General features: G+C 36.4%; 1 protein-coding gene across 9 annotated transcripts in view; it reads right to left on the bottom strand.

Moving 5' to 3' along the window:
* CHRM3 (cholinergic receptor muscarinic 3) overlaps positions 1 to 13,213 on the bottom strand; it is a 274,717-nt gene that overhangs the window by 179,658 nt on the left and 81,846 nt on the right. For all 9 annotated transcript variants that reach the window (XM_051783778.1, XM_051783774.1, XM_051783776.1 and 6 more), the window contains exon 2: positions 12,074 to 12,186. In XM_051783778.1, coding sequence (XP_051639738.1) covers positions 12,074 to 12,098 — 25 coding nt within the window. In that variant the 5' untranslated portion in view covers positions 12,099 to 12,186. The remainder of the gene's footprint in view (positions 1 to 12,073; positions 12,187 to 13,213) is intronic.

Raw genomic sequence — 13,213 nt, 5'->3', positions numbered from 1 at the left:
CCTTTTCAAATTAAAGTAAATGATAAAATCTCCATGTTGAAGCACAAAAAAAGTGGAGAAAACCACCACCACTTTATGCCAGATTAACCAAGCAGAGTTAATCAGAGAAGTTTTCACATTTGAACAAGTAGATATAAAACAGAGATAAGTAAATACACATACAGTAGAGTCAACTGCTTTGATTATATTTTCCATAATCCACAAGATGTGTCTAGAAAAGACTCACAGAGGAAAAACAATTGAGAGCTCAGACAGCTAATTAATACTGATAATTTAACTTGTACTCAAACACACCACTTACTGCCACCTGTACTCCATCAAGAAGTAGATGGTGACAGTTCTCAAGCAGTGCTAGTAAATTATTTTCTTTTTGTCCTTTCTCTCATAAACAAAACATCACAGTGACAGGAGCTGCTTGACCTACTTTCTAAGGAAGAGATTTCCAAAGAAGTACAGCCCCATCTCCATTATTTCTGATTTCTGCTCTATTTTCTTTATATCTCCAGTATGTGCAAGAGCACACAAACCAGCTACTAAACTGACATGCAGGTCTTTTCCCACTGTGTCACAGATGTCTAAAATAAACCTCACCTATTCTTTTCCCAGATTATGAATTTTAATGTATCCATATACTCCATTAGTAGAGGACAAGCCCCACAACTGCAGAGAAAACACAGACATAATGATATTTTACCACTTATCACAGTAGGCCATGAGACACTTGTTTTCCCCAGATTTTAGGGACCTACCAAACTTTAGGAGACTGCAGAAGAGCTCTGACAGACTTTCTGGGGATATCACAGAAGTGAAGTAACCTGGAAAAGTCTGTTTCTCTAACTTGTTAATAATTTTCTTAACTGCGTTATTCATGTATGAACAGCTACAAGTCCCAAAGTCATAAAATGTCATGAGGCTTCCCTTTGAAACCTTAGTGTCAGCTACTGTCGGGCAGATACACTTTCACGATAGCTAGCCTTGTTTTATCTTTGTCTTTTGTTTCCCTGTATGCCTGTTCCTTCCATTTTCCTGCACCTCAAGACGCTCTGAAACAACGACAGTCTTTTTCAATTGAGCTTGTGCCAGGGAACAACAACCACCGTCATTCCAGTGTACTCTGGAGAGTATGATCTCTGGATCTCTATAGAAATGAAGTGGGTTACAGCCAACATATAGATGCTCACATATTTGGAAGCAAAATTCTTTTGCCACAACAGAGGCACTTTGAAGCTCTCACTCCTTCTGCTTAGTACAATTCCTCACAGAAACTGGGTAGTACATGAAGATTCAGACTGTAACAGTTAATCATGGATAATGGGCTCATTACATTGGAATCCATACCCATATTAAATGGGGGGGAAAGGATATGGGTTATTTTTTAATTAACATAACACAAAACTCCCCTCTGGAAAAAAACAACATAGTTTTACAATTAATTTATTGGAAAAGCAATATGGATTTAGTTACTGGGTGGCAAAAACGCATTCAGAATCTAACGTTATTTTGGGATGCCGGAAAAAGTTAACATGAGTTTGGGAAACATACAAAGAAACTCAGTTTTCAAAAACTTCCGAGAAACTCATAGTTCCTAAGAATGAGTAGGGATGGCCAAAATATTCCTGGAAGATAGTGACCTCTGTGCTGCCTGAGGCTCAGAAGCAGGGGAAGAGGGAAAGGCGGAGCACGTTCAGCTTCAGTGTGGTATAACCCTTTCTCAAGTCTGGCGATTCAGTGCTGTTCCTGGTGGGGATAGCCAATCACACCATCATAAAAACATTTCTCCATTTGGTTGATTTTTCACCCATCACATCAGGAAACTGAAACATTACGTTTTATGATGTAATTAGAGAATTTGAAAGAAAATATTATAGCTTTATAGTTCTTCAAGTCTGAGAAGTGTCTAATTATTCCAATAATTTAGTCCAGACTGAGCACAGGTAGCTTTTTAATTGTGTTGTATCACATACCTTTGAACTAAAGCATTCTTTGCAGCAGAATAACCAGACAATGACAAATTTCTTCTCAATGAATATTGGTGTCTTGCTTTGACTCTCTTCTCCTACATGACTAATTTAAGTAAAGGGGGAGGAAAAACAGAGGAAAAGTAAAAGAGCTTTATTTCAGTCCTTCAAATAGTCAGGATCTTATCAGTAATCACACACTGTATAATCATGAATTCAATCCAAAATGCATAGAACACTGGGAGTAAAAATAAAAGTCAAACATAATCAAAAACTGTCAACAATTATATGGCTCACAGAAATGTGGTATAAAAGCAACAGCATAAAACACAGTTAACAAGGAAGGTTTATAGCTTTCTTTAACCAAACAGAAGGGGAAGTCAGTGCTAGCAGTCTCATAATACTCAGTGAGGTGATGATAATTATTTATCCTCTGAACTAACAATGACTCTCTGTGAACAGATGAATTAGCCCTTATCTTATAAATTGCTCAGGATTATAGACAAATGTAACAGCAGAGGATGCATGCAGCTCTCCCATGGATAGCATTGTAGTTACAGGCTTCTTGCTTTCATCTGTGTCACCCACAAAAGACTGGGAGCACAGGATGATGTCACCCCGTGTGGAGTCACCTTGCCCATCCTAAACACAGAATTTAAATCACCCCTTCCCAAAGCCACATCCTTTTAAAAATAGCCAAAGGTTATCTGTCTGTCTTGTCCAACTAGACTGCACCCAAATATAACAGATAAGAAGTCCTCCATTTTGTGAGAAAACCTTCTTTGTTTTTAAGAATACCCTGTCTTGCTTATTCACAATGTTAATATACTTCACAGATATTTAAACAGTGTCCTCTACATACACCATAAGGTTTCTATTTACTGGTTTATCTTTATTGTGCACAGGACAGAGAACTGGTAAATTTCAAATTATAAAAAAAAAAAAAATCTATTGTGAATCATTTCTCTTCATTTAGGCTCTAGTTCTTCTGGTGTTAAAAATTTGTATTAGAACTTTAACAAATATGGTGAGCTTGTGCCTGAAACAGCTCTAATGTATAAATTTTCCAAACAAAAGAAATCTATGAGTATTCCTGCTCCATAGCTGACTCACATTCAGAAAATATGAATGATTATTTTATGACCTTGCTTGGAGTTAACATAAAGTAGAGTTGCACTGCAATTTAAATTACCTCCAACCCTCTTTTGGCAAGAACAACTTTCCATGTAACTAGCCCTATTCTTGAGAGACCTGATTTTCTAACACCAATACTTGAATTCATTTAATCAGAGCTTTTCAGACTCATTGCCATCACCTGCTGTAGGTGCTAAAATGTTGCTTCAGACGCTTGTTGGAAAGTTTCATGCCTTAATCCTCACAGGATTTATCACTTTAAGGCAGATCCTTCACCTCCTCTCCCCGGCGTATAATCACACCCACAAATGCTCTATTCTCAAAAGCCTTCAACTGCTCTTTGATAGCAATGTAGCTGGGCAGCCTATCAAGCGATAAAATGATTTTCCTAATATAAAAAAATGCTAGCTTCTTTTTCTAATACTGCAAAGACAAGATATCAACAATCTTTCAGGCATGAAAGGGGTGACCATGTGGTATTTTAAAACCTCTTCTATATTACTGTGCTGTTACCTATTTCTAAGTGGAATCATTTTCTTCCAGGCATTTGAAGCAAAGTCACCTGGAGGAGGGAACACAGCAGAGCCAAGCAACAAAACAGCTTAGAGGAAGAACTAGAGAACAGCAGATTGTATAATTGAAATGGAGTAAAAAGTTTATAAGGCAAGATGTAATACCAGCTGAAATCTGGTCAGGATAACCCCAAATGACACAGTTTGATTTATTATTACAAATGGCGAAAACCTTGGTGTCATCTCTTATTCAAAACGTTCCGGTCTTAAAGCATTGCATTGATTAGTTAGGACTGCAGAAGAAAGTCTTGTATAATGCAGTCAAGCCATTAACTTCACTTGGTTGAAGACGAAACTTGGACTGTAAGTATCAAGTCCTGAATAGAGCTATATATTTCTCCAATGGGAAATAATTTCCGCACCACTAAAATGCCCACATTGCTGTGGTGAAACACTGACTATTTAACTAAGCACCAAAACATCCATTTCACTTAGGAGAGGAAATGAAGACTGTCTACCACAGATGATTAAACATGTTAAACTAGTAAAGCTCTTCCCAAAGAGAGGACATGGCAAAGACATCAGAATTCAAAGGTTATTTGGTTAAAAGCCACTGTATTGAGTAAACATAGGCAAGACTAGTTTAATGCTACGTTGAAGCACTGTTGTACTCTTATAGTTGATCCCGTGTAAGGCAAAAGAATCTAATAGAGACAAGGATTTTTATTAGTTCAGTTAGTATAGGCAACATGAAAGGCAACAAGCAGCACAAGCTTGTCCAAAACAGAAAAAAATAGTAAAAAACTCCCAATAACATAATAAGGCAAAGACTGTCTAGAAGAGAGGTGACACAGGAGTCAATATAAGAGAAATTCCATTGCACAAAGTAGTTAAATGGGTATTACTGGTATAAAGTACTCTTTTCCAGTAACAAGTAGAAAAAGTAGAAAATTATTCAAAACGTCTTGCTTCTCCCAATTTAATTTTTTTTGCAATTAAACTCCTAGTTTTAATAAATTTAATATTCTGTTTATATATAAAAAAGGTATCAAGTAGCATGCAACATATAAAGTATGTTATTTTTGTGAATGTCAAACCATTGAGTTTCTATCATCTTGAGGGACAGCTTTTGTGTACTTAAAATGCACAATCCATTTGAACAAGTGTGGTCACTCCAGAGATGTAATTGCTGCAGGTCCAACAAAATAAAATGAACTATAGGAAGCACTGAGGTTTTTGAGGTTATCTTGGCTTGTTTTTAAAATAGGAAATAAAAATGCTGCATGCACAGACAATTCCAGAGGGTAATATATCCTCATCTATGATAAGTATCTAAGATAGATGTAAGAGAGGAACTGCCTTCTGAAGTTGTCTGCCTCCTGCCTCTCCCCATTGCCAACTTAGAAAAATCAAGTGAATCCTGTCTTTATTTTAAGGATCTGAGTAATAAGAGATGCACAGTAATGGATTCAGAATTCAAATAAAGCATGCAATGGAAAAAAATTTTAAATTTTATTTTAAATGAAAGAGATTACTTTCCAAGTTTGCTCCTTTCCTCTTTTCTCTGCCCAAACAACTTATTTTTTAATAAGTTGTTATGCCCCTGTATAATTTAAATTTTAATTTTATCTTTTTATGTATGTGCACAGTTGTATATATACACACACATCACACCTAAAAAAGCATCAGTTAATGACATACAGGAAATTGAATTAGGATACAACAGCATATATTAATTCTTAGAATGATGAACATTATGTCTCACTAAGCCAACCGGTCAAGGGAGGGGATTGTCCCGCTCTGCTCTGGGGCAGCCTCTCCTTGAGTACTGTGTGCAGTTCTGGGCACCACAATATAAAAAATACATTAAGCTCTTAGAGAGCGTCCAAAGGAGGGCAACAAAGATGGTGAAGGTCCTTGAGGGGAAGCTGTATGAGGAGTGGCTGAGGTGACTTGGTCTGCTCAGCCTGGAGAAGAGGACACTGAGGGAAGACTTCACTGCAGGATAAAAACTTAACAGAGAAGGATATTAAAGATACTTTTGTCAAAAGCAACTCCAGAAAATACAAAGTTTTGAGAATTTTATGCTAGTTTACTCCAACTTTGTTAATTTTCTGGAAAAGAAGAATATCAAACAGCATTTCACTGAAACCAGAGGGTCTGAAAAGATGAACATTATCTACAAACAGCAGTTCTTCTATCAGAAACTATGATTGATGTACTTGTAAAAATCTGCACTGATCTAGTTTTCTAGCAACAGTTCTGATCTCAATTAGATAGTTCTATTCAAGCTAAAAAATTACCAATATCTATATTTTTTATAGACAACAATAAAAGAAAAAATGAAAAAGAAAAACAAAACCCAAGCCTTAGTTAAATTTCTGAAAAAATTTACTCAGATTTAATAAAGACTTCATCTAAAAGCACTGAATGCAAAATTGAACTGTGGATGAACTGTAGATGAATTAAACTTATGAATCTCATTCTCCTCCTTCTCAAGTACTCGATTAGTTTTTTCAAATGCCTAGATTTTGTTTCCCTGAGCTGAGAAATATAAATTGCTTATCAGAAACTCTATCTTTTCTACAAGTTTGCTATTGCTGATGCTGGCCATGTGAATAATCAAAGTTAGAGGAAATACAGGTGCATTTGATCAGTTGGAAATCACAGAACTGCAGTGATTCTTATATGTTTTCTACACTGTGCTTTGTGAACGTACTTTTCAAATAAGTCTTAAAATTATTATCCTTAATTTGGGCACATGTCCTTATAACTATTCTCTGCTATTAGGAAAACATTGGTATGTTGAAAATAATTAAAAATAAAATGAAAAATTAATTCTTACCTCATTGTAAATTTCAGCAGCCTACATTTGTGAAGTTTCATCAATGAGCTGCTGATTGCACAAGAGGCAACAACTGACAGTAAATAAGGAGAGTGCTGACACAGCTGATGGCAGTGTCTCTAGCTGGGTAGATGTTTACACTCTTGAGGTTTAAGCCCACAGAAACCTCATGTCCTTCTCAGGTGCCAAGGTGGATTCATGTCACAGAATAAACCCCAGCACGAGTAGTGACCAGGAGCAGAGGGGATAGGCAGCCAGCAGAAGTCACATCTGCCCTCATCTGGGTGGGCAATGGTCCTGCCTGGAGTGGGAGGAGCCTTATAGCCAACATGTCCCTGGGTCTTACAAATACTCATAAGTATTCTAATTATTTAGATGATTGGAAAAAAATTAATACAGTCTTCTTAAAACTATTTCTATTAACTATTATTTACTATGATTATCAAAGACGTGTTTTCCTCTGCCACAGGGCCATATAGTTATTAAATATCTCAATATCATCTTGTTTATTTCAAAATTATAGTTATCTAAAAAAACTATTTCCAACATCTATATTTATATAATATAAACTTCCAAAGCTTCAAAATAATAACCATTCAGAAAGAAAGTTTGCCTGCTAAATATGAAAAACAAGAAAAAAATTGCTAATTGCTTTAAGAAACATACTTTTTTTCCCCCAAAAAAGTCCCTATTGAACCATTTCTGTGAGAAACCTGGGAGTTAAACTCAGGTTTCTCAGGGATATTGAAAGAACCACCTGACTTCAACAGTTAATGTCCACCAAACAGAGGCTGGATATATTTAGGTTTTTTTTAAAAGAAACAGAATTCCACTTTCAGACACATTGTTGGGTGATTAATCCTAGGTAATTTTTAGGTCCTCATTTTTTCTAGTAAGCATTTAGCATATTTTCTCAAGCTAGGTATCCAGAATTAAAACTGTGTAATTGATTACCCTGTAACCGGGCAGCTGTGTAGGTCAGAAGTGTAAGCAAGCAAGAGAGGCAACATCACAGGCAGTGATGCCATGTGTCTCCTGCTGCCAGCCCAGCCACCCTGAGAAACGTGAAAGAACACCTGGCAGTCGATTTGCCTAGCACTTGCAGAAGCTGAAGTAAACAAAATTCTGAGCTGAATCCCTAAAACCCATCTGTTGCCCCCAAGAGGAACCCAAGAGAAGTGGTGAGGATGCAGCTGCTGACATCTCCTGGCCTCCAGCACACAAGCAATGCTGGCCAGATCACCTGAACATGCATTTCAGTGCTGTGAGCACACTAGTGTAAGAAAACAAACTAGTAAAGTCAACTCAGTTACAGATTTTCTAAAATAAAGCCACCTCTCCCTTCAAAATGATATCTCACTGAGTTAGTTCCACTAATTTCATGCAGCTCAACAAGGTTTAACTTTAAGGGAAGAAGCCAGTGCTGCTTGGGCACCACAGGTAATTCATCACCGATACAGCTCTCCTAGATCACACACCATTTAAACACTTCCAGCTTTCCAGGATCCTCCCCTATCAAACTGATAGTGGGTTGGATAGTACTATATCTTGGTTATCCATTGGAAACTTTATCCTCATAGGAGGAGAATAGAAAAAAAAAATCAAACAAACAGATCGGAAGCAATTAATATATTCTTATGTCATTAATTGTTAATGAGAAAAAAATATAGATTAATATTCTAATTACAAAAAATAATCAGTTTACTACTATTTACTTGTGGCTTTTTTTTCTTACCCTAAAAAAACTGGCAAGCCCTTAGTCTTTTGTAGAAAATGGGTGCCATTGCTTTTTTACAGCAGCATAGCAGAAAAGCTAAAAATTAAATATTAATTCATTGAAATTATTTTCAAGCAAGTTTGCTGGAGCTTTAAACCCAGTATTTTTTTTAAGAGCCTGCTGCAGTTAAAGAGCATAGAATTTAAACACAATACTAACATTACCACAGAGCCTCTCCTCATTCCAAGCAGCTTTACAAAGTTATTATTTTTTTTTTTAGATGCAAAAAGCTCATAGAGGTAGTTACTTGGTAGAAATAGTTTATGAATTCAAACCTTTAGAAAGTGAAAATATTTTCTCCATTCAGATAAAGAAATTGTTTGCAGCAGTTCATTTAAAGCCAATACCTATCACACTCACATTAGAAGGATGGTCTTTAAGAGGAAATAAAATGATGTAACAATCCATTGACTAGCACATTAATCAGGACATGCTGATAGAGAATCATTAATCAAGATTCTCTACTAATAGAAAATCACTAGAGAAAAGCACATCAGCAGCAATGCCTCTCCAGTTACTGGGCCTTTCTTTTAAACCAATACCTAACTTTGAGGCTAGTTTCTCTGTAGCTTTCAAAGCTTCTGTGACATAATTTATTTAAGACTCTTGACATAGTGCAGTCCTTCTGGATCACAATATCAGCTTGAAAATGAAGCACGCGAAGGCTCAGGGAAATGAAAGTAAAAGGGCAAAGGGGAGTTCTTACTTTATTTGAATGTACTGAAGTAACATTAAAAAACTAGTTTAAATTCACCTAAATCAGAAGTTTTCAAGACAAATATTAACAGTTACTTCTTTGTTTCTATCTATTAGCTGCAAGCACCTCAGTTCAGGATATATCTCAGTAGGATTGTGATTACTTTCATAAATAATATATGCTTCATTTTGATTCTTTCACTGTACCTGCTATGCCATTTATTCTGTCATCCAAACAAAGCCCATGATGTGTTCAAATAGCTCAACTAGCAGGTGGTCAGACGGACCCAGGTTCACTGAATGCACCTGTGTGAACTCTGATGGAGCAACACTCTAAGAAAACTCAGCAGCTGTCTAGAGAACTCTGAATTTCCACAACAGGCAGAAAGCAATGGAAATAACAAAAATTGATTGGTTTAAAAATTTTAATGATTATTTACAGTTAAAATGGAGCACTTCAGTTGCACCGCTATCTGTAAACTGTGAGGAGCCTTCAGCACAGAGAGACTGAAACAAGAGTTCAGAAGGAGAAATATCCAAAATGCAAGCTTACACTGTTTAGTGTTAGTACAGGAGGTTTCAGTACATGGTTTTTGACAGCTTGTTTTGAACTGAGAAGCTGAGATATAGGGCTAGGCTTTCTCCATGTTTTCTTCTCAATGCCTTTTTTTCTTTTTTTTTCCTTTTTTTTAAAGTCAGGTAGTAGAACTGTAATCTGATCTCACAATTGCTGAGTTGTTTCTTCCAGTGGTTGTCTATATGAAGTAGAATGAAAATACAGAAGGCACTCAACTGTGCTGATGTACAGTTTTGCATTTAGAGTATTCCTTCCTTGTAGAGATTCTATTGCCTTTTCACGTAAGTTCTTCTCAAATACCACCATGTCCATTTCATCATCTTAGCATACCTTTCTGTAGTAGGTTTTTCTGGTCTAATGGGGTATAGGATTTGAGAATAAACTAGAAATATTATTATCATTATTATTTTACAGATTCTAAATGTATTTTAGTGTTTTGAATATTGTTTCTTCTCTTGTAGGGTTTGAATTTGATGAGTAAAGCTTACTTAGCCTCTAGATATCATTCTGCAATCTACTGTAGTAAAGGTAGAAAATCCTCTAGGTTTCACATTACGTGTGGTGTCATTCAGTTTACTTCCTGGTGTCCACCTTAGCTTTATCTGGTTAAAAAGAAGCAGTGGAGTAACTCACTGAACATTTGAGAGCCTCCATGAGCCTTGAGTGGATACAATAGTAAGGGGAGTGGATGAGGATGCCCTTTCACAGGCACATCCTCTTTGCTTGAATATTTTGACTGCAAAGAGGAACAATTCTAACAAATAAGACTGACAAAGCAGTGGGTTTTTTTTAATTTTCAGGCCAATGTAAAATGACATTTCTTAAACAATTTAAGATCTCATCACACTTTTTTTTTTTTTTTTCAGTTTGGCCACAAAGGAATTGCTGTGGACTGCACTGGATTTTGTTCTCCTGGTGGCAAACACAGAGAATAAATGCAGTAAAATGTGGTGTAGTAGATCTCTGCAAAAGGAGACAAAATCCTGCAGTATTTACACATATGGGATAGACAGTTTTCTCTGTCTAAAGAAGTTAATTCTTCCACCAGGCCTGTCACAAAGTCCTTATTTCACCATGAATCAATGCACATTCAGGATGCAAAAAACAGGCTCAGAAATGTATGGCACTCGCTGATAAGGAAGAAGAGAAAAGAAAAGGTCAAGTCTTTGGAGCAAATCTGCTAATTTGGCAAAAAAAAAAAAGCCTGGTTAGGGAACAATGCAGAACTCAATGAATACCCAGGGAAATGCCTTGCAGAATCAACAGGTGCCAGATAAGGCATCAAACAACATCAGTTTTTTTTCCTCAATGACTTGCAGGTGGAAACAAGTGAGACGATGCTTTCTTTGCTATTTATCTGGCTCCCTAGTTTCAGAGTTGTGTGGTTAGTACCTGGGAGACATATAATTTGAAATGCAAAGCCAGCTGAAATTGGTAAAAGAGAAGCAGATAGAAGATGCCCTCCACAGGAGAGCTATATGACTGTCCATTTCAATCTGTAAATACCCATTTTCACCAAAAATAACAGTAACCAGTTTTGCTGGTAAACACCTCTATCCATTTACATGGAATATTTAAACACATCTTTCTATTATCTAAGTGCAAACACACCTCTAGAAACTTCATTGCTTCAATCTTTGTTCATTACAGTACTTAAGTATATAACAAAAACGGCTTTGACTGATGCAACTATTCCATAAAATTCAGTATCATTCACAAACTGTAGTGTAAGAGCCAAATCTAAACACTTATAAAGGAGAAGAGTGAAACCATGGGGATTTTAACCTCAAATACTTAACCCGATATTTGGAGAGGAAACTCTGCCCTCTTTGGAGAGGGCTCTTATTTCTGGTGTAGTAAAGAGTAGCCAGCGGAACATTTTAAGATCCAAATTTGGTCTGTCAATGCGTTTAGCCAAATGAACAACTAGTGCTTTGGATTTCATTATTGTGTGTCTGGACACTGTAAATCAGAAGTGATAGTTCAGTTATAGTATGAGCAGCCTTGCTTTTAAAATTATTGTTTATACGATATTTAACATTGTTCACAGATACTAAAATCAGATTAATTGTAGGCACAAAACAGAGATGCAGTGCAAAAATAAAACTGAAAAACTCTTTCCAAATATTTTCTCCAATTATTTTTTCTCTGTGTTTTGTATTATATTTGTAACATGGTTACAGTTGTTTTGTTCTTAAATACATTGTGGTATGTGCCTTACTAAAAAAGAACAATTGCTTGAAATTTAATTTGAACTAAGACACACCACATGAAGGTGAAGATGCTTTGAAGCTGAAGGGAAAGATAACGTTTCAAACTGTGTATTGGGATCTTTGCACAGCTCAAAAATCCTCCAAAAGAGAGAAAAATTCTGTATGGTTATTTTTTGAACTTAAGTTTTTAAAACATTCTCAAACAGCTTACAAAAAAGAGTGGGGCTTATGTATTCAGTAAATTGACAACTCTAGGATAATCCACATGAAAACAATGGAAACAACATTTACTGTGGTCACTAAAAAACATTTACTTCCTTCTCTGAAGTACTTAATAGGTATGTACATAAACAAAACTCACCATGGACACGGAAGAGGAGAAGCATATATCATGTTTCAGACGACTGTAAATCATCCAAGTGGTAGTCCATTATACCATAAGCTGAAGAAAGATTTTGCCATAACCATAAAGATCTTAAAAAAAAAAAGAAAACACAAAAGATAATCAGACATTGAAGCATTGAAGTAGTGAAAATTGAGTGTTCCTTATTTAAAATACAGCTTTGCTGCTCTTTAAAGCACACTTTTAAAAAGTTACAAAAGAGCCTGTTGCACACCATCGCCATCCAGCAAGAGCTTCTCTTGCAACCACTGCAATGGTTTTTGCTCAGATACTTCATTTGCAGCTATTTTGCAGATTTTTTGATTTTCAGCTGACTTCAGGATTCAGATCTTTTATTCAATGTTGTTTAATGATGTCAGCTTTATGCATCGGCATTTTACTCAAAACAATATTGTTCAAATGCTATTTTATTTTCCTTCTTGTTTCACTGATGTAGGACTTCCCACACAAAATTCACATGCCAAAATTAACAACAGAGGTTAATGATGGGGCAGAGCACCACACGTGAGCAGGCAGTCTGTCTGGCCAGCAGCCTGGCACACACATCGGCAGGCAGCTGACAAAGCCAACACTTCTAACATGAGGTACATGCTCTTGGGTTAAGAGCATGTGCAGAACAGGAAACATCCACCACCCCATCAACAGCAACTATTCCTATTAATTCCTTGTTTCTATTTCACTAAACAAGAAGGCCGGAGTGCTACAAAGCTTGTTTGAGGATCTGTCCCAAAGCTGCATTTTTAAATGCTGCATTTTTAAACACTGCTGATGGGCAGAACAGCAAGAGAGCTGGGTTCCAGGCCAAGTGGCTATACGGCACTGAAAAACTTACTTGTTTTTTTGAAAACAATCTTGTTTTCTCCCAATTAATCCTTAGTAGGCCTTCTTGAAAGAATTTTTTAACGGAACCATTCTTTCATGGTTCCTTCAAATTCCCAGGAAGTGCTACAACTGAAACTGAAACAGTGGCTCAAACTGAAAATTTGACAAATATAGGGTTGTTGGCTCTGGTGGTTTGAGTTTGTTTGGGTTTTTTTCTGTGTTGGTTGTACTTTGTTGTTAGTGTCTGGTTGATTGGTTTTCTTTGTTTCCTCAAAG

The sequence above is a fragment of the Manacus candei genome, unplaced genomic scaffold (genome assembly GCF_025592945.1).
Source record: "Manacus candei isolate 608988 ecotype Guabito, Panama unplaced genomic scaffold, ASM2559294v1 h1tg000017l, whole genome shotgun sequence".
NCBI classification, from domain to species: Eukaryota; Metazoa; Chordata; class Aves; order Passeriformes; family Pipridae; genus Manacus; species Manacus candei.
Note: the sequence above shows the minus strand (reverse complement) of the source record. Positions and strands in the feature narration are given on the sequence as shown.